This window comes from Platichthys flesus, chromosome 15, assembly GCF_949316205.1.
Source record: "Platichthys flesus chromosome 15, fPlaFle2.1, whole genome shotgun sequence".
Classification (NCBI taxonomy): domain Eukaryota; kingdom Metazoa; phylum Chordata; class Actinopteri; order Pleuronectiformes; family Pleuronectidae; genus Platichthys; species Platichthys flesus.
This window is the reverse complement of record NC_084959.1, coordinates 22,570,483-22,595,599: the sequence shown is the minus strand read 5'-3', so window position 1 is coordinate 22,595,599 and position 25,117 is coordinate 22,570,483. Positions and strand designations below refer to the sequence as shown.

General features: G+C 40.4%; 1 protein-coding gene across 3 annotated transcripts; it reads left to right on the top strand.

The window, feature by feature from the left end:
• The first annotated feature begins 655 nt into the window (after positions 1–655).
• On the top strand, positions 656–24,898 carry LOC133969520 (HMG box transcription factor BBX). Of its 3 annotated transcripts, none has more exons than XM_062406057.1 (16): positions 656–772; positions 3,602–3,679; positions 5,619–5,790; positions 5,929–6,186; positions 8,694–8,898; positions 8,984–9,051; positions 9,187–9,261; positions 10,084–10,164; positions 12,830–12,895; positions 13,094–13,946; positions 14,065–14,197; positions 15,226–15,377; positions 15,593–15,676; positions 16,201–16,395; positions 18,216–18,405; positions 20,125–24,898. In XM_062406057.1, exons 3-16 carry the CDS (start codon positions 5,632–5,634, stop codon positions 20,201–20,203), a joined length of 2,598 nt encoding a protein of 865 aa, XP_062262041.1. In that variant the 5' UTR covers positions 656–772; positions 3,602–3,679; positions 5,619–5,631; the 3' UTR covers positions 20,204–24,898. The 3 variants fall into 3 exon arrangements, with proteins under 3 accessions (XP_062262041.1, XP_062262042.1, XP_062262040.1); XM_062406058.1 differs by lacking the exon at positions 656–772 and adding an exon at positions 1,692–2,324 and having other exon boundaries at positions 5,932–6,186; XM_062406056.1 differs by lacking the exon at positions 656–772 and adding an exon at positions 1,693–2,324.
• The last annotated feature ends 219 nt before the right edge of the window (positions 24,899–25,117 follow it).

Genomic DNA, 25,117 nt, shown 5'->3' with positions numbered 1-25,117 from the left:
TCAGGACTAGAAGGGACTGGGTTTTTGCCAACAGTGCCTCTCAGCCCTGAAACTTCCTGTCAGGGGATCTGAGGCTGCAGGATCACTGGTGTCTTTTAAATCACCTCTTAAAGCTCATCACTATGAAAACGATTTCGATTCACTCCACAGATTTGTTTCAGCTTTGATATGTTTTAATTATATTCTTCTTCATTCTGTTTCATTCTCTGTGGCCTGATCTGATAATATCAATTTATATATTTTTCCATTCAGAACATTGTTACTCTACATTAATCAGAGAGGAACATTAATATATAATACAATTCCAGCCATACAGTTTTTATAATATTCAGCTGATTAACAAATACTATAAATAAATGAGGACAGTAACCATTCAAGTCCTTTTATTTGTATCTTGTAAAGGAAGTGTAGGTCCTCTATTGTAAGATTGGACATTCTTTATACCAGGTGCCAATATGCCTTATTTTTTATTATTTATTATTTATTATTTATTATTATTATATTATTTAGGCCTAACTTCACCACACGTGTCTTGGACATTATATTTGAGGACGGTAAACGAATCTTAAAAGACTGGAACATAACGTCGCTCCTCATTGGCGTAACTGAACTGTCCATCAGAAGGAGCATCCAGTCACACGTGGCTTTACATGGCGGGGTGGGCATGCTCGGTGTGTACAGTGTGCTGCACAAGTGTTGGTAAATTCACGGCTTGATGTTTGAGATGAGACTTCACCTCAAAGCCGCCCGGTGACTGTGCGGCCGCCCTCAGGTAAGACCCGCTCAACCTCCGCTGCAAGTCTGGAACAAGTGCGAGCAGTCATCACGCGCACGAACACCCAGGAAGCTCCGAACAGAGGCCACTCAGCGGAGGGAGATTGGAGGCAGCTGCAGCCACTGCTTATCGGGGCTGTCTGGGGCTTTCGGTGACCTTTGTCAGTCGGGCCGAGCAGAGACATGAAGTCCACTCAGGGGTGGTGTCCGCGACCACAGGCCAGTGTGGGTCCGAGCACTTTGCAGACCGGGGGAGGGGAGGGATATAGCTGAGGGTAGATTTGTTCTCCCACCTCGAGGAAAACGAAAGTGATTTCTGTGACTTTCTGTCACTGAACAGGTGTGTGTTTCTGGCAGCATCAGCGCGTCGCGGTGTTCTCCGTGGGGGCGAACGTCGCTCGATGTGCCTGCTTCGCTGACACTAACATTCATCATCTCGTGAAGTGCTGCGTTTCTGTACCGCCGTCAAGCCGCGCTCAGAAGCACGGGCCGTTTCCGGTCCATGTTGTGACGTTAAAAGCGGTCACTTGAACTGGAGATGGGTGGCGACTGTTTCATATAATATGCATGTATTTGTATGTTCAGTATAATGTGGCCTTCATTTTATTATAGTGTTATACCTTGGTTGGCACACAAGCTATACCTTATTCTTTTATTCCAGGAGATTACATTGGTGTACTTTATTCTACTCTTTTTAAATGCCTCATCACCAAATATTTTAGTTTTGTTTTGTGTTTAATGTGCCTCGTTAAAGCACTACAAATGGTTTTGATTTTGAAAGGTGCCATACAATTAAACTTGACTAAAGAATTACTACACTAGGTTCACTTAAAAATAGCCTTTGTTTATTTGTTTGACAGATAATAATACGATCTATGTGTGTAACACAAAAACAGCTTGTTGTAAAATACATTAAGTCGAGGGCTGTGGAGAGAATGTTCTGAGAAGTAATGGAATGTATTGACACGCGTTACATTTATAATAATAATAGTAATAATAACCTTATGTGAAGAGCACACAAAATACAGATGTGTACAACAAGAAATCAAATGGTTCAAATACAGAAGAAGGTACATAAATAATAATAATGATAATAGTAATACTAGACTAGACTAATAAAAAAGCCTTGCACCCCAAATAAGTTCAGGAATACGCCTTAAGAAAAAAATTGTTTAATTTTAGACACGTATCAGACATCATTATTTGCTTAAGCTATTCAATCCAGAGCCTTGGGGCCTGATGACTGGACGTTTTCTGTCCAGATAATAACCAATAACCATCACATCAAAGCCAAACCACAGTGGATCATAGCTGAAGAGAGATATCTACAGTCTGGAGCTGCATCCACTTTCTGTCAGACGCCTGGAGCCTCGTTGCTTTAAGTACGAACGCATTTATTCTGGTGACGAAGGTCCGTGCTTCCGGTGTATCGGTCGAGCTTGACGCGGCTGTGTCTCCGGTGCCGAACTGTTATGATGTGTCAATAAGTTAAAAGGTGGACGGCGCCAATGATGAGAGGCCTCCTCTGGCACCTGAGCGGGATTCCTGAGGTACGTTGAGCCGCCGCTCATCACAGACGTGTGCTCTGATTCAAAAGCCTGCAGCTCTCACTCAGTCACTCAGAAATATTATTATCGCCGCTGTGGACATGATGTCCGCCTGCTGCCTTCGCCTCGCAGTCTCCCGTCTCTCACCGACATTTGACGGAGGAGCAGTGTTTCGAAGCATCCGGTCCTCAGGGTCGCCACTCCGCTCCCACAGCTCCTCTCTCCTGTTTGAAAACACCGTGTAAAATAAATGTTTGTCAGTGAGGTGGTGTGACCCCCTCCTCCTCCTCCTCCTGCTGCTCCTCCTGCTTTCCGCATCAAATACTCTTCAAAACCTGCGACGTTCGTCCGGCAGCTGCCGCGGCGGCACCGACCATCACCGTCCTGTCGGCAGCTGTTCTACGAGCTCGCAGTGTGTGCGCGACCATCGCAGTTAAAACCGTGACACGTCCAGTTAGCAGGCTGCGGAGCTAGCAAGCTAACTAGCTACATTTATTCCTAGTAAAGCTGCGAGGAAATTGAGCGAGTGCTCGGCAAAAAACTGGCCACGGATGCATGTGCCTGGGCAGAAAATCCTCAGTTTAATTAATCATTGTGGGTATATTGTCCTCGGAGTGGGACACATTGTCAGAGGAGAGTTTGACAGCAGTGAATTATCCCCCCACCACTGTACTGTACTGTACTTGGGGTTTCTCCTCCAACCCGAAGCAAGATGGACTCTCATTTGGCTTGTCTGTCTTGTCAGGGCTTGCATCGACGTTGTGCTCGGAGATGAACATGTCTGCTTAGGGGTAAGAACACGTTCGGGGGACAGATTGGTGTTTTATGGTTTGTTGTTGACAAATGTTTTTCTGTTCATGTGCGGGAGGAAGTCGCCACAGCGGCTCAAGACTTTACTCCCGACACAGTCCGATCAGGCATCAGCAGTTTTACCTGACAACACCACGCAGCCTCTGCGGATCTGAGACCCTCCTGTGCCAGCCCGGCCCGCCACTGTGGTGTTGTTTGAAATGCATCCAGTGGTCGCAGGTCTCTGGCCTGCGTGCTGTGGCCACAAGGGCGGATCGACTGCACGATTTGGATGATCAGTTGTCACATCCGACAAAATGTCCCACCGTGCTGTGCAGCCGGGCAGCTCCTTGTCTATGCCACCCACCAATGCGCTGCTAAAGTTGCTCAGTCCACATTTGTTCCTGCAGCCTGGCTCAAGCTTTGGCAGAAGAGTTGCAGATATGTGACCATGTAATGCATGACTGAGAGCTGTGTCTTGTGTTTTATAGGTCATCGTCATTGCATGACAAAGGCAGTGGCAGATCCATCTTCATCACTCATACAGCATTTCCATAGTTTCATCTCCAGTAAGTATCCCTGGTTTACACATGACTGTCACACATACAAGCAGGAACAAATAGCCATTCAGTCCCTCATTCACTGACTGGTACATTTCATGTGTCATGTTTGATAGACATCCAGGACAAATGCAAACCTGTTGAGGGACAGAAAAACAACAAAGCAAAATAAGCAAATATTTAAGTTCATCTTTATCAATGTTTAGCTGTTCTCTGATCTGTATGAGTGTAGAACATGACAGTGCCCTGCAGATGATACTTAGACAACGTGGCTGTGATAAACACTTCATACAGGCGTTGAGTTGTTAGTGAAACACAAACGTAAAGGGGACACCCACACAAACATTTTAACAGTGTTATGCTGAATGAAATATAATCAGTGCAACAGTCTATTACAAGGCACTTGATAGTGTAAAGTGCAAAGACCTACTTCCCATTAAATAAAATCAATGTACTTTGGTGCCTCCATAATATTTATGGGGTCCCCAGGTTCCCTTATTCTTTACTCAACAACTCTCGTTGAAATAGTTAACCTATAAATCACTTTTCATGATTAGTGAATTGACGGCTTGCAGCAGTTCCTCAGGTCTGCAGCTGGCTGACCCCAGCTGTTGTGACTTTGTTGCTGTTGTCTTTTTACAATGAAAACTTGCCAGGGGAAAGCGTAGAGTCCGCCAATGATCATGTGCAGCTCCTGTAGTGACCAGTAACTCAGAAGAGGGTCATGCTCACTGGTCAACAGCAATTACATAATTTGTGCTTGAAGACACCCTCCTCACTCGAGATTAACATCCAGTGACAAATATTTTAAAGTGCAATCTAGTATGGTTTTTATAAATGCCAATGAATAATTAAATAATCTATAGTATGTTGGTTTTAGTTGTGGGAGTACTTACTTTCAGAAAAGCAAGTCTGAGTTTCCATGATCCTTCATCGTGTACATATTATCATTTTTGGATGTTTTGAAGATTCACCCAAACTGCAGGAGCACTGAATGGCTCAGAGTGACCACACGTTCTTCTACCAATATTTCAGAGTGATTCTTCAACACATCCACAAGATGATATAGTTTAAGCGTCAGAAATGAATATGACTACCTCTGCTTCACATTGAGACAGCACAAGTGTGTAGTAAAACCCTTTTTTACCATCTTTTTTCAAAGATCCCACTACAGGAGGTCTCTGTAAAACCAGCTGAAAGAAAAAAACATTAGCATATTAAATAAAAGCAAATGAAATGATGGCCAGTGGGGGATAATAATTTAGCTTTTTCTGTTTCTCTCTTGATGAATAATAAACCAAAGAGAATCAACATAGAAGCAGTAATTCATAGTTCTAAAGAGATCTTCAACTTTCAGTCAAGCCCATCAAAAAAAATCCTTAGTTAGTTTCGGCGACATAGAGATGAGTTCCCAGTTTGGGTTTCATAATCCTGTTATTCCGGCTGGAAGCCAGTAAAGTGACTTAAACATATTCAACCCATTTTACAAAATATTGTAGATGATTGTGGCAGGACTGATAAGGACATTTACTGTTTAGAATTTGTTACAGATCAGACACCGATTCATGTTTTGTGAAGAAAAAGTGAAATTTGGTTTAGAATTGGTTTCAGTAATTTACTGCTTTCACATCATAGTAGCTTTTTTGCTAATTTTGTTATATTTTAAATATTTTCCATACATTAAATGGTTCCTACAGTAAGTTTGATTATAAGATAATGTGACATTAAATGTTAAACTTTATTTCTATTTAAAATGATTTTATATACTCTATATTGTTGCTGGTATAACAGTGACACTAATATATATGTAGGTGATAACTTGACTAGTTCCTGCACATTACCATTATTTTGGTAGCAAGTATCTCTTATTTTCTGCGTCCATAAGACAACATATATGTTTTTATAGAAACAGGATCTTATGGTGTGTCGAATCCATTGTTCCTTTTAGGTGCGGTAGTATCATGAAAGGTGGAGGAAGGGGTAAGGAGCCACCTGTTATCGGGGAGGTCACTGGGAAGCGCCCCAAACGCAAATGCCTTCAGTGGCACCCACTTCTCTCCAAAAAGACTCTAGATTTCTCTGAGGAGGAGGAAGAGGATGATGAAGAGGAGCTGGAGAAGGTGAGTAGATAGGTGAATTTGAGATTATTGCAAGTACGCTCAATGGCTTGACAGGTCCATGAAATGAATAACAAATCTGTCATTTCTCACAACCAACGGAACGGCATTGCATCTTAATATTAATGGATTTCTTATCAGCAGCCAGTGTTGTGTGGCCAGGACCAGGGGCTGCAAATGGAGTGTGTTAGCACAGCAGAGGATGTGGAGGAGGACTCAAATGAACAACGAGCACGGCGGCCAATGAACGCATTCCTTCTCTTCTGCAAACGCCATCGGTCTCTGGTGCGACAGCAACACCCTCGCCTGGACAACCGCGGGGCCACCAAGATCCTGGCTGATTGGTGGGCTGTGCTGGAGCCCAAAGAGAAGCAGAAATATACTGACATGGCCAAGGAGGTGAGGCTTCTCTCTGACTCTATCTCCGTTATTAACATTTATTGAAACTTTACCTTTTAGTATCTCCAAACTAACAAGAGTTTGTTTTATGTGAACATAATTTCTTTAGGAACCAGTGCAACGTAGTAAAAGTTACGCTCCTGGATTGTCTGATAGACAATGGATTGTTTCATATATATATATACACTGCTCAAAAAAATTAGAGGAACACTTTTTATCAGGGTATGGCATGAATTCAATTGCACTTTTTTGATAATTATCTGGTCAGTTAAGTAGCAGAGGGGGTTGTTAATCAGTTTCAGCTGCATTGGTGTTGATGGAATTAACAACAGGTGCACTAGAGGGGCAAACAATGAGACGACCCCCAAAACAGGAGTGGTTTTGCATGTGGAGGCCATTTCAAGTTTCTCTCTCTTGATCACTTCGACTGGTTTTCCATTAGTGTTGGCTTAAGCTAGATTGATTATCTCTACTGGGAGCATGAGGCGATTTCTTAACCCTACAGAAGTTGCACAGATTGTCAAACTCCTCCAGGATGGCACATCCATGCGTGCCGTTGCAAGGAGATTTGGTGTGTCTCCCAGCATAATCTCCAGAACATGGAGGAGATTCCAGGAGACAGGCAGTTACTCTAGGAGAGCTGGACAGGGCCGTAGAAGTTCCTCAACCCATCAGCAGGACCGATATCTGCTGCTTTGTGCAAGGAGGAACAGGTTGAGCACTGCCCGAGCCCTACAGAATGACCTTCAGCGAGCCACTGGTGTGAATGTCTCTGCCCAAACAGTCAGAAACAGACTTCATGAGGGTGGCCTCAGGTCAAGACGTCCTGTAGTGTGCCCTGTGCTCACTGCCCAGCACCGTGGAGCTCGATTGGCATTTGCTATAGAACACCAGAATTGGCATGTCCGCCACTGGTGCCCTGTGCTTTTCACAGATGAGAGCAGGTTCACCCTGAGCAACTGTAATAGATGTGAAAGGGTCTAGAGAAGCCAAGGAGAACGCTATGCTGCCTGCAACATCGGTCAGCATGACCGGTTTGGTGGTGGGTCAGTGATGGTCTGGGTAGGCATATCCATGGAGGGACGCACCGACCTCTACAGGCTAGAGAACGGCAGTCTTACTGCCATTAGGTATCGTGATGAAATCCTTGAACCCATGGTCAGACCCTACGCTGGTGCAGTAGGTCCTGGGTTCCTCCTGATGCACGATAATGCCCGGCCCCATGTGGCAACGGTATGCAGGCAGTACCTGGAGGATGAAGAAATTGATGCAATTGAATGTCCCTCACGATCACCTGACCTAAACCCGGTGGAACACCTCTCAAAATTGAGCTCTCTGTATGCTGAAAGCTTTTATTTCCATCAAAGATGTGGCATCCTTTTGTTCCTAAGACATTAAACTGTCCATATCAGTATAAATATCCAAACTACTTTTTTTCACAATGAGATCTGATGTGTTTTCAAAGTGTTCCTTTAATTTTTTTGAGCAGTGTAAATATATATGTATGTTATATATATATATAATATAAAAAAACATTGTTAAAAAATGACTAGTTACAAAAGTTACTGCCATGGAACAGGACTTCTCTCACTAGTGTTAGTTAAGATACAGTATACATTTCAAAACTGATCTGAAGTGATGAACTATATTGCGCCAGAAACGATTTAATGGGATCAAAAAGTTTGCATCAATAATGTGAACACTGCTTATCCCACAATGCAATACATCACAGTTTATAGATGAAAAAATAAACAGTCTTGCACACATGTCAGTGATTATGATGAAAACAAACATGATTCAGTATCTGAGCTCGTTGCGTAATAGAAACAGTTGAGTGTCTTTTAAATCGAGAATTATACCACTTAAAGTTGGTTATTGGTTATAAGTTTTTCAGGCCACTATCAAATCTGATCACACTACACCCTCACAGATCTGATGATGTAGATCGGTTGAAAATTAAAGTACAAGTTTTCGTGTCTTTATTTGTCATAAACAAGTTAACACTGGGTCACAGTACAATGGAAGGAAGAGAAGAAAGAGGTCAGCTCAGCAGTGCAATATTTGCATCAAAATAAAAAGTAAGATAGAACTTAATATATAAAAAAGTAAAATACAGTACAAAAAAACGGGATACATTCAGGGGTGCAGTGTAACATCCATGGATGCATATGTAGGAACAACTCAAATTGGATGGAATTTGAAAAGTGCAAACAGGCAGGTAAACAGATATGCTGAGAGTTGTTGGACGAATTAACTACGAGAAGTGAAAGAATTGACTTTTGAATGAACTCTTTATTAACATTACTTCATGTTTTTTTTTCCTTAACTAAGATTGTTACTTTTAAGTCATTAGTATTGAATAGGAAAAAAGAGAAATGCACATATTGTCTCTCATCTCATTTTCGTCCGCTTATCCGGGGTCGGGTCGCGGGGGGAGCAGCTCAAAAATATATTATATTGTTATAAATATTGTTTTTAAACTAAATCCATTCTGGATGTTCTTTCAGTACAAGGAGGCTTTCATGAAAGCAAACCCGGGCTACAAGTGGTGTCCCACCACCAGCAAGCCAGTTAAGAGTCCCTCCTGTCCACCAGTCAGCAATCCTCGCAAAAAGGTTTGGTCCTTCTCTTCCAACTCATCAAAGGACTCCACCACTGCCAAAAAAGTGCCCAAAACTGACAGCATGCCACAGTTAAACTTTGCCATGGCAGGTGTGTATTGTTACAGGTTATAGGTTCAATGTAAAGTTAGAAATGTAGAAATGTTTTTTTTTTACTAGTGTCATTTCACCGTCAGATCCTACTAAGATGGGAGGCCTTAGCATGCTGCTATTAGCTGGGGAACATGCCCTCACGAACAGGGAGGTATGTCACTGTAGCAAGCCACCCAGGGGTGCATCCATCTAATGCACCAATATGTGTTAGTTTTATCTGTATCACAGAAAAATGTGTGTCTTTTAAATGTCGTGTACTTAATCCCAGTGTTCTTTGCCTCTTTAGACACCTTCCAGCACCAAACCTAGTTTACCCGACACAGCCAGTGAAGAGATCAGCTTTCCAGGCGAACAGGAAGAGGTTTGTTCTGAGGCTATACTTCTCTTCCTCCTATACTCTGAACATGAAAACACCCATGGTTACACCACATACTAGATGTTCATGTTGTCTCGCTGAAGTGGGTCTCTGATGGGGTCTGACTAAACTCCAATGTGTGCAACATTAAAAATGTCTTTTGAAACTCTTGTGTGTATATATATCAATAATAGGAAACAACAATGTATTCAATAAGTATATTAACTCAAGCAGGACTTAAACATGTTTCAATATTACATTTATATATCGACTCAGATATTTCTGAAGCCAAAATCTTTATTACTTCACACATTTTATTTGCTTTATTCACTTTTAGTATGCACATTCAGACTAAACATTTGTGCACCAATTTTTAAAAAGTGAATTATAAAATTATGATTATTTCCATATTCTAAGAATATATTATTTGGAAAAGTGCCATCCTGCACAAGTACCTTTACTAATGTTTTTTTTGGATGATTTCAAAATATAGGTTTGACACAACAAAATGTACACAAAATTGTACTTTCTTCTCAATATTCAGAAATCACAATTTGTTTCATAGGGCTTCACAGGGGCTACATACGCTGCAAGAGTAAGGGGAAAACTACCCCAAAATCAGTTTTTACACATATTAAGACATCTAAGTTGTTTATCTAATTTGAAGTTATTATCCTCTATCAACTGCCAACACAATCCATGATCCACCATCTCATCACATCATTGATGATTTGAACTATGACTGGCTGAACCGACTTAGCACAGAAGTGTTATTCAAAGCTTACAGCAGCACTGACTTGTTTCTTCTTGCCCTGTTTTGATTCACAGATGTTGTCTGGAACAATACCGAAAAGAGGGCTTGATGTTACTGAAAGCAGGGTTAAGACTGCCTTTTCCCCACCGGCAGAGGTACGGCCTTCATTTCTTGAAAGATGTCTCATTAAACATTACTGACCTCAGTACGTATCTGCATATGACTGTGCTTGGGTAACATTTCTAGTTAACTTTGGTCATCACAGTATTGTTTTTATGCTTAGAGAACTTGGAGATGTGGACAAGCAGGTCGTGCTGTGCATCTGTCAGAGGTGCAGCATATTGGCTAAGCTCAGCTGAATGTCCATTACAAGAATTTTCTCAATTGTTTGCATCCGTGTTCCTATATTGATGAATGCCATGTCTTCGTTGAAGTCATTGCCAAGTTGAAAGCAGGATCCAGTTTTTCCCAATTGGCATAGGTAAATGCCCCACCAATGACCATAAAAGAGACTGGAACTGCAGTGCTGTGTGCATGCCATACAGTCTATAGTGCACACACAAAAATCTCAGAAACAGTAAAGAACATTTAACAAGCCAAGAATGATTGAATGAAAATCTAAAGACGGGGCTCTACCAGACTCAAACTGTAAAAACAAATGGTTATATTTTGTAATGTCAGCAGTGAACATAAAATACCACAAAAGGGAATGCAGTTACAGATTCAGTGAAAGCTGTATCGCTAGAAAGTCGCATTATTACAGTGAAAAAACACAGAAGTGAGAGGAGGGGAGAAAAGTAAGATGCACAGAGTTATCCCAGCTGGAGCAACTCATCATTGGAAACACAGCACTGCAGGTGAGCCCTCAGCTGAGAGTCTGTGGATACTCAATCTGAGCCTGACGGGATCCATCAGGACTGAACATGTTGGGCCAGTTTCCGACAAAATGTTTTCAATCATATTTGGGTTCAGGTCCTGCTCGATGTGCACGGAGCTCTGCCTCCACAGACCTGGGTGCACTGCACACCTGTTGGTGCGGTTGCATCTCCTGAGCCACCTCTCGTTTCAAAACAGATATAAGCTCAGTTTTCAGAATTAACAGGCCACATCTGGATAGAACATTTTAACTAAAAGCTGTAGCAGTAAAACAATGGAACATGTCACACATTTAATATTTGAACACCAGTGGGTATAACCTAAAGATGGGTTTATATTTCTGTGACTAGCTCTCTGATTCTTTTTCAGTATACACCTAATATTAACATTTCTATGCGTTTAAAACAATTATAACACGATGTTATATTTAAATTTTGTATATATATGTGCATAAGAGTGCTCTTCAGTGTGAGTAGATTCTGTTCTTATAAACGAACAAATCCCAGACAAGAAAACATTTGTGAATGTCAGAATCTTTGTAAAAACGTTATTAGTGGGGATTGAGAAGAAATTTCTTCTTTAGAAAGGTTGGTGAATGAAGCCCAATGTTCCATGGAACGTACAGTGACCAATGGGTAGTATTATCCATTTTACAGATTAAACAAAGCTTTGATGCAAATCCTTTGGTTTTCAAGTTATTCAAATTGGTCAATTAAGCGTTGCAGCCCTACATAATTGTATTAAAACTGACCAGAATGGCAACATGCTGTGCACCTAATGGATCACTTAAAATAATGTAGTCTAAAATGGCCGCCATTTCTCACCCTCAATGGACGCCATCTTCGCTTTGGACCAGAGGGTTAAGAACCAAATGTATTTTCAGAATTAAAAACAGCAGAGGAAGGAGGACTTGTCATTGGTGCTAATGGTGATGTAATTTCCATGTCACATTGCATAGAAGGCACTTAAAATATATAATAAACTATAATTGTTTAGGTCAGGTGCAGTAAACGGGCAGCGATTTTTAATTTTTAGTGAGTGCACCATTTTTGATATTGACACAGTGTACTACATGTAAATCTGTGAGCAGAGACAATGTTCAACCCCAGGAAACCACAGCGTGATGTCAACTAGCCAGTCAGTATCAACTAAAAAACTGAAACTGGAATTTAGGCTATGGGACATGGTATGTTATAATAGGTGGGTTATCCAGCTCTCTTTGGACGTAACTCAGGTTTTCCACTTTGATCAAGCTTTTAATTTAGGTGAGATCACCTGGGTAACTTGCGCCTCTTGGGTAACCTGCTCCAATACAGATAAATTTCAAGGAAGCTGATCCAAACCTACCTGACAAAGAGTTAAAAGTAATACAGAGCAGTAGGTATTTTTACACATGAGTTGAAAACAGAGCATTGAACAAAAAGGTTTATGTATGCGGACAGATTTCTTTCACTCTTACTCCATTACTGGAGCTCAAAATATCATAAAATTACTTAATGACAAAAATAAAAACAAATATTAGCTACCTTAGCAATAGATGCTGCATTCTGCATACACAGGCGTTAGGTACTTTTCTCCTCTCCGCTTTGTCAGCAGTTACAGTCTGACATTACTTTTGTTCATCAGAAAAAGGATTTCTCACTCTGTATCACCTGCATTTAATTTCTGATATTTCTAATAATTGTTGTAGCTGTCAAATGAGCTCACTCATAGCTGGATTGGTAAACACTGAGTAATAAGCAGTTCCAGTTGGTACCCAGCCTCACAACAGCTGTTAAGTAGGGTCACTGATATTCGATTCAGTGAGGCAAGAGAACCCAAAAGAGGGAAACTTTAAAGGTGAATGTGTTTCATGGCACAGGCCCCACACTAAATGTTTTCTACTATAAAAATGAAAAGGTGATATTTCTAGTAGTAAGTCAATATGTTACTGTATGTTCACAGTCATCTCTGTCTACGACACCTGAAGGAAAACCATGCAAACAGTCAGCTCTCTTCCAGCTAGCTGAGGTAAGACATTGAAAAGCATTTCATAAGCCATTGTAAGATTATAAACATTTTTAGAAATGTTACACAGTGCAATTTGTAGATATTTGTAATTAGTTATTCAAACAAATGATATCTATAACATGTGAAGATAGCGAGTTAGTAGCAAACGGTACAGTAAATTTGACCAATCGACTGAGTGTGCGTTTTGTGTTTTGAAAGATGTGCTTAGCGTCGGAAGCTGGAAAGATGGACACAGTGGTTTCTCAGCCAGAGGACAGTTCCTCTGCTGCCTCTATCCAGCAAATTAGAGTCAAACCAGAGATCAAGGAAGAGAAAGCAGACACGAATGACTGTCTTCCCTCTTCTCACACATCAGCCCTCTTACCTTCATCTTCTGTCACGTCTACCTCCACTGATGCCATTCCCCAACAACTTAGCAGCCAAAATGCATGTGTCAAAAAGAAGAGCAAGAAAAAAGAGGTAACCAAGTCACATGATAACAATGAGATCCCTTGCACAGCAAAGAAGATCCTCAAAAAGTCTAATGCAGAATCAGACGCTGATAGTGTTTTCAGTACGATTGAAGCCGTGGCCAAAGGGGCATGGAAAGACACAGAAGAGAAGGCCAAGAAAAAGATTCAGAGCGGTCCTGTTGGTGCTAACTCTGGTTTTCCCAAAAAGAAGAGCAAGCTCAAAGTCAAGACCTTTATGACAGAAAAGGAGGAGGAGATGGATACAGACAGTGTGCAGTGTGCACAGTACAGTTCCTCTGAAGTGGAGATACAGGAAGAGATAACTCACATGAGCCCCAAGACAGAAGCAGAGGAAAAAAGTATTGGAAGCAAAGACCTTCAGGACAGCAAGACAGAACTCCATCACTCCCCCTGCAACCTTTCACCTGCTAAGCTCAAAGACGATGACCAGGGGATGGAGAGACACAGGGAAATCACCTTTGAGTCCAACCTGGAGCATCGCGGCTCAAGGAAATCAGAACGGAGCTGTAAAGGAGCCTTGTATAAAACCCTGGTTTCTGAGGGAATGCTTACTTCATTAAGAGCCAACATTGACCGAGGTACCAATTTTAATTACAGGAAAAAACAATTTATAAATAAAGGAGGCATAATCCAGTGAATGACATCTGGCTAATAGTGTGTGTGTGTGTGTGTGTGTGTGCGCGTGCGCGCGCGCAGGTAAAAGAGGAGCTTTCCGTGGTTCTGATCCTGATGCAAACTGGTGCGATGACAGCTGGACTGTTCCCCAGGTGGTACCTAATAATTCCAAGAAGCTGAAAAAGTCCAAGCTCAAAGATGAATCTTCACAGGGGTGAGTCAAGTCTCCTAATAGAACTACTGTACCTTGAAGGATTCTGTGAAGCATGTTGCAGAGTGATGACATAATTCTGGAAGGGTATTTCTGCTGCGGCACAAATTGTGAGATGGATGAGAACCAAGATATAGCATAAAACTTATCACGTTGATTACTCTTTGTCATAACATAAAACTTATCACGTTAAAACTATACATTTTACATTAAAACCAAAAATCTTTCAGATAGTTATGTTGTAACTTTCATTGCCTCAATGTTTTATGTTTTAACAATAAGCAGTCAGAGATTGAATTATTGTTATCAGGATGGTTGTGAGTCCTTTTTCGGGCTTCATTATTCTGCACACAGCAGGGTATTATTTTCACAACCTCTTTGTCTGTGCGAATTTGTGTGAAAATAAAAGTGAATATTACTAGGCCGGTATTTGTGTGCCTCTGTCCTGGTCTCTGCTGTGACCTCCAACACAAAAAGCAGGAGCAGGCGGTTAGAACATACATTATAACGTTAAAGGTTTTCAAGTTTTTAAAATTTGTTCTTTTCTTTTCCCAGTATGGCATAAGCTACACTTCTATAGATATTTAAAAAAAAATCCCCATCGTTGTGTCCACTATGTATTAAAAATGTTTTTTACACAATATCTGAAATATCGACAGTGTATACAGTCTGCACATCAATTTTACTTTATCAGAACATCAAGGTTAACAAGTAATCTTTCTACATCTTTGTACGCATTCAGTTATACTCACACCCCCAATAAGCATCTGTTTTTCTGTGTAGTCACTGGCCCTCTGGTAGTTTGAGTCCCTGCAGAGACATTTAGCTTTTTAAAGATGCATCACTGAATTTTTAGTCATAGATCTTCTTCCTTTTTATTGAGTTTCCTCAGCTCAGCTTATTAAACAAATATTGGTAACCTGATAGCGAAGTTAAAATGTCTATAAAACTTTGACTTAATTCTTTGAACAGGTTTGATTACTCTATTGACTATATACTTAACGATATGAACTCTGATCTTCACTTGTCAGCATAGGGAAACTGGAGGAGGAGTTTGAAAAGAAATTTAACAGCCTACCACAGTATAGCCCAATGACATTTGATAAGAAGGGCATTACTGTCGTAAAGAAGAAGAAGAGTGACAGCTCCACTGTCCAAGAGGAGGCCTTGAAAGTCGGAAAAGGTAAGAACAGAGTCAAAGATTACTCCAATGAATAAACACAATGGCTGTTTTTTAATATCTCATTTCATCCATATCCTACTCTGCACCTGTTTATAAAATCATATTTTCCAAACCTTAGGTGAACAGGACCGATTCTTTCTGTTAAAAACAACATCATTTGGACTTCATAACACAGCTTTTCCATGCTCTTTTTTTCTATGTTTTTGTTACATCAGGACCATCTCCATCTCAGAAAAAGACTTCATTCCACAAGATTGTTAGGAAGCAAAAACAGAAAAAGGAGAAACCAGTGGACAAAGGTGAACTAGAATGTCGAGGTTTGCGCATTATATATCAGGGATGTGAACATTTTACAGGTTTAATTTGTCAGAACCAATTATTAATGTGACCAAGACCAATGAAATGTTACAGTTAAAGAGATATTTTTAATGAGAGGACTTCAAACTCAAATCTACTTTATTGTGTAAAAACAGTTTTAAGAGCCTAGACTTAGAGCAACTTGGAATAAAGACTTTAACATATCGCCATTATTTTGTGGAACATAGCTGAGCTACCTAAAATTCACTGAGATTTAAACAAACATCTATATGTATTTCATGTATGAGACTTATATTGTTCACTTTGTGCCGTTTTTACTATTAGTATGTTTATATATACTTGGCCGCCAATATCTGTATGCTAACAATGACTTTCGTCTGTTGTGATTGAAGACCTTAGTAACTCAAGTCCATGTTAAGAAGGTTCTAAAATTGGGCCATTGATTTTCATGAGTACATTTGCAATGTTCAAATCATATATATTTGTATGACCTTCTCCACTCCAGTGCTACAGAGTGATTCCACCATGCCGGATTCAGCTTCAAAAGCCAAATCATGTGCCCCAGTTGCACCAATGTGCCCAGATTTGCAGGGTGCCACTAGTATGGAGATGCTAGTTGGTAGCCAGAAGAGGAAAGCGAGGAAGACCAAGATCACACATTTGGTGCGCACAGCTGATGGCAGTGTGTCTCCAGCTGAGGGTGAGTGATGAACAATTCATTGATTGATCTATAGATCAGTTGGTGTGAAATTAGATCTTCTTTCTTTTACAATGCATTCTTTCCAACCACCTAGAGACTTCGGTAAGAATTAATGGTACTGCTTTAAATTTACTCCGTTCCTACCTCTCCATCATAAGTTTCTCAGTCACTCTTAGCTGAGATGTGGTGTCCCTCATGGCTCTGTCCTTGGCTCCCTTTTTTTTGGTCTATGCTGCATCTTGGCTAGGTCATTCAAAGTCATGATATATTTTTATGGAGACGACTCATTTACATATGCCATTAAAACCCAGAGGTCTGACTCTGAGCAGACTAACAATCTCGTAACCTGCCTATCTGATATTAAATCCTTGAAGTTCCACAATTTCCTTAAATTCAATGATTAGAAGTTTGAGGTCATCCTGTTTAGTCTCACTAATTCCATCTTCTTTGTTACTGCTAATCTTGCTGATCAGATGAACAATACCAAGCTGACTGTATATCTTCACGCTGTGATTATTGCAATGCACTTTACTCAGGTATCAGCCAGAGCTCCCTCCACTGTCTCCAGCTGATACAAACTGTTGCTGCCCAGTTTATCACTGGGACAAAAAAGCATTACCACATTATCCTTACACTTGCCTCCTTACTCTATCTCCCTGATAAATTTCATATTGATTTCAAGATTTTATTGCTCCTTAATAGCCTTACATTCAAATACCTTTCAGAATTATTGACTAACATCTGCAAATATAGCAGTGCTGGTTACTCCCAGGTCTCACCGTGTAATTAGGGGTGGCAAAGCTTTTACTATTAGAGCTGGCAAATTCCGGAATAATTCTCCACCTTTTTTTTTAATCCGTTTTTAAAACTTATTTTTGTGAAAGCTTTCACAAATTATGGACTTTGGTTTTTAATTACGCCGACTAACCCTATTTATTTCTATAATTGTATGCGTTTTATTTGTCCTATTCCCTCTGCGCATGTTCCATTGTTTTATTAAAATGTATTGTGTCTTGTGTATCACTTCCTTGTCAAGTGATACTTTTTCATTATACACAATATAACATGTATTTCTCAAATTGAATCATTACATGTTTTAATTTCTTAAAATTTATTATAGATTTTCCCCATTTTTTTAGCTGAATTTTACGAAGATTTATGGAACAAGCCATAAAAGCACAACTAATAGCTCAGTAGTTGGAGACTACACTTTCAGAGAGGAAGTTCTTCTGAACCATCAAAAATAGTGATATTGTCAAAAATAAAAGTCACAGATTAGTTTAACATTAAGAATGCTATGAGTTTTGTGTAGACAGTTTAATGTAATGTATTATAATAACCAGGGCCTTGTGTGACGAGCTGTAACATTCAAGTGTCTTGTTTTAAAATGATAAGCTGCTAAACTGGTGATGGGCAGTGGGACTCAGTGCTGGTGCAGACTGACATCACTGTCAGCAGCCAGGCAGGACAAACACTCCCTGATGATAGGACTTCATTAATGGGCTCGGACCTTTACTTTCTAATTTCTCCCCCCCAAAAAATTAAGTAAGAGTTATGTATGGGAGTACAGGGTGGGGCGGCTGCTCTGCAGCTCGGCTGCGTGGGAAGGAAGGTGAATGATAGTTTTACACATTTGTAGATAAGGTATAATGAAGATAATTGACATGACAATAGAAAATTATTTATAAGATAAAGCAGGAACCAATGATCCAAAGGCACTTCAGAAAATAACCCCACCCTCCTCAAGTCAATTGTATTGGTTACAAGTGCTGATAATTCTGACATTTTCACCATTACATACATTGTTTTTTTTGCTACAGAGGACAAAACTAGGGACCTGAACCAGGAACAGGATAAGAAGCCATTAAACCAACAGAATTTATGCAATGAAAAAGGGTGCTACAGTAATCCGAGAGCTGAGACGGAGAGGAGCACCATACCACAAGAGCTACCTGCTTTCTTCAGCTTGGCAGCCCTCGCTGAGGTAGCAGCCATGGAAAACGTTCACAGGTGGAGACAAAGCACAAGTTATACACAATAATGATGTGTAAATTGTAACATTTGCTAGTGTGATTTTCCTGAAATGTCCTTTATGTGCCTGATAACTGACTTATAATGAATGACTTATAGTTTGCATAGGTTTTCGACTTTAACAACCTAATTTTGATTCTGCCCTGTATTAGACTTTCATGGCCAACTCAACTCTTCATCATATCTAGTCTCCAAGGAACAGACCAGTGGGTTGTATGTAGACAGTTTAATGTGAAGAAAAATCATACTTATCCTTTCACCCTCACTCCGTATTAGTCTGTATTCCAAAAAGCTTAGTTTTCATGCAGGCTCACCACAGCTTGATCCGATCTGGGTGCATGTCCCTAGCATCTTGGGGCCAAGTTGGGATCTTTCTTTCTGATCCAGAGCCATTGACTGCATTGGTCTGCAGTCTGTGATGTTTTTGTTATGGTCTGGCCCTCAGCCTGTCCATGCATTTTTTTTAGTGGATGTTGCAATGAAACCCCTGCAGCTAACCTCCACAGGCAAACTCTTGATTTCCAGCCTCGTATGCTCTGCCTCATATGCCATGCATACCGCTGCCTTTTCCTCTCATTACATTACATTACATGTCATTTGGCTGACGCTTTTGTCCAAAGCGACTTACAATTAGTACACTCAACATTTATGAGGGGCCCTTTAGGGGTTCAGTATCTTGCCAAGGACACTTCGGCATGTAGATGGGGAAGAGTAGGGATTGAACCGGCAACCTTCTTGTTGGAGAACGACCACTCTACCCCTTAGGCCACACTGCTCCCATTCGCTTTATCAACTCCATCCTCCCAGGGTACTGTCAATTCTACGAAGTAGTCAACACGCGGGATGTTGGACCAGAGTATCAGGTCTGGTCTTTATTTTAATTGGTCAACTACGTGTCAGAAATCTCACAGACCCTACTTTAGCTATAAACGCCCCTTTAGCCATGGTAACTATTGTGTCAGTTCTGCTGTAGCCTACTAACTCTAGCCAAACTCGCCGATAGGTGGACATGTAACAAGTTACATTGCAACACAGGAAACATCTGAAATGCAGGAGTTTTCAATGTACACTAGTCATGTGCGTGACAGTGCAACCAGGAAGCACATTGTCTGTTCTGGAATTGGCTGCTCAGTTGCAGAAAATACTTCAACCAAGAAACAGCAATGGTGACAAATTTTATAAATTGGTAAAAGCAGGCATGTCTTTACTTGGACTGACCAGTTGGAACTGTTACTGCCAGTAATTGTTAGCGACGCTTTGAATTTAGTGCTGGTAGTTGAGTTGTGACTAATGAGACCCAATCGAGAAGCGAATGTGGGTGATCGTGTCATCATTTCCATTTTAAGACATGACCGGCTGTTAAACTCCATAGCCAATTCTTTGGATTTTACCTGCAGTCTGCCTTACAGGCATTCACAACTCAGCGGGAGGTTCTCTGCACAGACACACGTTCACAACAGCATCAAATCGTCTGCATTATTCAGGCGCGAGGTGGTGCAGCCGGGTGCAGCAGACAAAGGTGTAGGTTAATAAATATGCAAATGTCCATGCTGAAGCCCATGTTTTGCAGTTGCCTTCATGTACCTTTCTCAACTTAACTCTGCACTCTAGCTCTGACAGAAAAGACAGCAGTAGATGGAGCAAAATGTCACTGTATGTGCAAGAATTTAAAACACATTGTCCAATGTCCTGTTTCAGAGGCCAGAGAGGCTTGGCTGAGAGTCAGAAGAAAGACCTTGCCCAGACTCCAGTCCTCATCTCCTGTGCTGATCAGTGAAACTCTGCTGCTGTTATGAGAAGCCACAACCTGGACATTGACAGTGGAGCTTTATTTCCTCAGTGGTAAGCCCACGCTGAAGGGGAGGCTTGAACAGGAAGCTTTGGAAGGACTCCTTCCTCCTTATGGTGAATTTGCTTGAACTCTGGTTCACGTTGGGGGAAAGGCACCCTCTCCTCCTCCCTGCTCTTTGCTATCTCAGTGTTTCCCTGAAGCCTTGCTTTGGTTTGAAGCAGGATGCCTTTCTTCAACCCCCCTTAGATGCTCTGTTAGGGCCTTTGGAAGAACCAAGCTATCTCTTAGTGCATGGGTTCCCCTGTAGAGATGGTTCAGTTTGTTTTACACTGTTTTGTCAACTAGAGGCCATTTTTAAGGTCAATTCTTGCCGTTTAATAAAGAGCATTTTTAGGTAAGAAAAGACCCAATAATGCATTGGTTTTTATAGACAAACACAGCTTGCTGTCACCTTTTTACCTCACACACACACCTACTGAAGAGCTCCCTGCACCTCTGTTAGAATACCTCCCTATTTGAATAGCTCTTATCCCTTCCATGTCCTCAAGCTTCAACCCAAAATGAATTTAACCAGGGTAATAATCATGATGGACAGGCATCCATTAGCAACTACTTGCTTTGTGTTTCCCTTTGGTACACTGTTGTGGTGTACCCAAACTACAGATAAATCATGGATGAGCATTTGATATGTATGTAAAGATGATCCTACTGTAAAACAGTATGTGGTAGCTAGAAATAATCATTTTAGACTGAATGTTTAAGAATACAAATGTGCATACCTTTGCATTTGGACTAGAGTTCACTGTGTCCCTGTCTGGCTCATGAAACAATAAGATTGCTTTGAAACTGCTTCTTGTTATGGAGAGATGGTGTGATAGTAATTCAGATATAGCCTTAACCCTCCCACCTAGACCCTCTTTACCACCACAAAGCCCTCAACCAGCTTCTTGCTCAATACCATCATAGTCCCCAAGTCAGTTTAACTTGTTTGAATAGTGAAAATGCAGTTTTTGTCAGTACTTGATCTTATTGCGGTTTTCGTAGCAATTAGAGTGGTCAGTTCCTTGTGTGCAACTTATTTCATGTAAGGTTTTTGTTAGTTAGTTTGTTTTTCAATAACATTGCACTAATTCGTAGCTGAAGTTTGAGTTGCTCTTGGAAGGTTAATAAAATGCCTTGTCTCCACCAGACAGAGTTCTTACTTTAAGTTAATTAAGGCCTGTCTCAATAGTGTTTTGAGTGTCCTGGCTAAAGCCAGCCACAACTCTCATGTAAAAGATCAGGGGTTTGACAATGTAAATGGATTAAATCTGTGAAAGGGTTTTATTCTGTATGGCTCATAAAATGAGCAATTTGGAAACAAATAACATTTTCTGTTTTTTTATTTCTTGTGGAAATCAGACTGAGCTGTGCTGTAGTCCCTCTTAGTGCTAATGGAGACAGGGCATTTCATAATTATTTGATTATAACCGCCCCATTTGTTCCCTATTAGCCTTTTGAGATTTTATTGCCAAGTAATGGTCTACTCAGAGGTCCCATGTAATCCATGTTTTAATTTGTACAAGTATTTATCTGTGCTCTTTCTGTTTTGGATTTATTGTGTTATGTTTGTCAGGATCATTCCAGTTCCATGCCGCTGTCCTGGCTGTACATTAGTTTGCAGTTGATAAGCAGTAGTAATACAGTCTGCTGCAGGTGTGTTGTCTTCCCAAGGGTCGGTGGAACCTTGAAGACCTGCCACAGGCTTGTGGAGGCTACCTGAGAGCTACAGACTCCCCAGCAATACCCCTCACCACCTTAGCAAGCAGCTTGTAGTGCCTCTCTGTAGACCAATACTTTAGTGATCACATTTTCGATTCAGTCACATTTATAGCGTTTATAGGTTTGTCTTTTCTGTTCTGTTTTAAATGTGCATTTATGATGCTCTTTTTACACGGACCTCTTTATGAGCTTGGTTTTTCTTGAGATCAAGCTCATAGACAACTAATGTATCTGTGCTCACCTGCTAAGCAAATGGGCACTAACATAAAATGCAGCGTCTCTTGACAATAAGCTTGTCTTTACACCTCTGGAGGAGTGTGTTTCACTATGACTGCATCATTATTTCTTAGACACTTAATGTCAGGACCAACAAATAAGAAAGTAATGGGTCTTAGAGAACTTATGGATCTTGAAAAAAGTGTTTCTTCCTTAGTCAAGGCATTGCTACGTGGAAATAGTGTTTTGCCAATGTAGTCCCTTGTGTGCAGGTTTTGTAGTAGATGCAAAAAACTATAATTGCTCGAGATTTATCCTTAAAATCTATTAAACTAAGTGTAAATGTTTCCCAGTTAGGTTAAAGGAGACCACAGTGTGCTTTACAAAAAAATCTAATATTAAACGGAATAGCTCATTTATAAATTTTGGCTGGACCGCAACAGCACGGCAGGCTGCTATAAACTTAAAACGCCAGAGTCTGTAACTGAGTGATTGCATTATACTTTTGCTTGTGTTCCAACTTTCCCCATTGGGATTTTTGCTCGCCTGAAATTAATTGGTGTTCTATTTTCACCATAAGAGGTGCAATGACGGGCAGTGTTGCCAACTTTTTGCGCTTTGCTTTGCGCCTTTATTGTCTGCAACAAACCTTAGCTTATTTCCGTAAAAGACAGTCACCAGTATTTGTCCGCAAGCACAAAGTCTGGCTTAATGACTATTCTCCAATTGACTGTAGTTACATGGATGCGAATTAGCTTAGAACGTTCTCTGATTAATCTTTTCACTCAGCCTTTGTCTGTTACCCACGTGTCTGGCGATTTCGTTGACCGCCGTCAAAGTTATATAATCAGGATTTTAGCACAGCAGTCACTACTGGGTAATACGTCGTTTTAATCGGCCATGTTTCTGTCACTGATTCATAAATGTTCCATTGTTTGACACAGAAACCGAAAAGTCCTGTCAAAGAGAACAGCTGTATTGTGAACTTAGCTGTATTAAAATCTGTATGTGTGAGCATAGAGGGTAGGAGAGAGGCAAAAAAGGCAGGAACCAGCTGAGACTAAGCAGAATGCAAATATGACACCATGACATCATTGATATGAAATAGTATTTTACATCATTTAACATTTAGTGACTTCAAGCAGGATTTTGCTACTTCCTAATGAAAGTAGTTGTTTACAGCGGTTCCTACGTTCTCAATGCGCGGTCCAGCCATATACTAGGTTTGACCTTGTCGTCTTTAAATAGTTAAGAAAGTCACATTAGGATGTTAACATCCAAGCAGTAAACTGTATAGTTCTTCCACTGGTGGACATCAGTGTAGGGCTTTGCAAGACAAAATTGTCTTCCCCCAAAATATATATATATTTGCTTTTGAGTTTATTGACATTTGCCAAAGAAAAGGAACACTTATATTCAAATGGAAATATTGTCAAAAAAAGAAAAAGAAGACGGAAACAAAGCTAGCGTACCAGTTGCACTGCATTTTCTGGGTGTGTAAATCTTCAGGTAACAATATCAGCACAATTCATCCTATGTATCTAATGGGCTTTCCTTGGTGTTTGAAACCAGAGTTGGAATGATGTGCAACAAAATAGCACTGCCCAATGCCTCTTTTTAGTATACAGTATTTGCACCTTATGACCCAAACCAAAATGATCAAGATCTTTGAAAAAATATATATACATTTTTACCCACTCTCTAGAAATTATGCATTTAAACATAACATATGCGAGAAATCAGTCAATAACAAATCCACACATCTACAAAACAGCCATAATACTGTCATTTCTCCACCCCCTCACCTTTTCTATCTAGAAAATGCTTCTATAAAGTTGAAATTCCTATATTAATTACCTAAATGACTATAATGCCCTGTGTGCTAGTACTGTCTTCTTGAATGTAATCATTTTGTACCTGTATTTTTCTAATTCAGTCTTGATTGTACTGTACGTATGCTATGATGGTATACTGTTCCTTAGGTGCATAGTTACAACCGTTCTCACGACAGGATAGGTGCTGTGCTGCAGACTCAGTGGAAATGTGTGAAGATTTTAAGTCCGAAGGACTTACTGTACCATTTGAGCATTAATGAGAGATTCTGAGAGATTCTTGCTGTTTGAGTGGCGGGACAAACAGATGCTATTTTTTTCTTTGCAGTAAAAGTGAAAGTCTGTTCAGGACAGTTCATGAAACAGGGATGCTCCTGCAATCAGACCGAACAACTGAATGCTTGAGTTTCAACTTATTTATTACTGTTCCTTTCTATAGATTTAGTGGAATAAAGGATCAATGGAATATACAACTGAATATGCACCCATTTATACATGAACATGTATAATATTATCTACCCTTTACTGGAATGTAGATCATGGCTTTGTTTTGTTTTTTTGTGATGAGATTATGCCAGATGTTTTGATTCTCTTTCCTCCATGTAGTTTTTACAACATATGCTTAAATCTAATTTATCTTATTGGTAAGCATCATGACAGATATGTTTTTTGATTGTTACAGCCCACTTGTTAAATGCAGCCTTACTGGAACCCCTGCTTAGTGAGGGATCCCTCATCCTCCCACCACCCTTACCCCACCTACAACTTCTATGTCATAACACTGTTTGCTGATGCAACTATTATTCCTTTTACACTTTCTGCTGACGCAATTATAACTTCTTGAACACCTATTAAAATAACGTCTATTCCACCTGTGTGAAAAGATTTTGTTGTTTATTCTGATTTTCAAAGCACATCATTGCGTTCACTGATGAACAAAATGCACCTGCAGTTCAGGATTTCCTCACATGGTATAACAAACCTCCTGAAACATTTATGCATGCCTCTCCAAGGGCTGTTTCATCCACAGATAGAATAAGTAGCTTTCTTCAGAAATCCTAACAGTGGTTCTGATCATGGCAGAACAAGG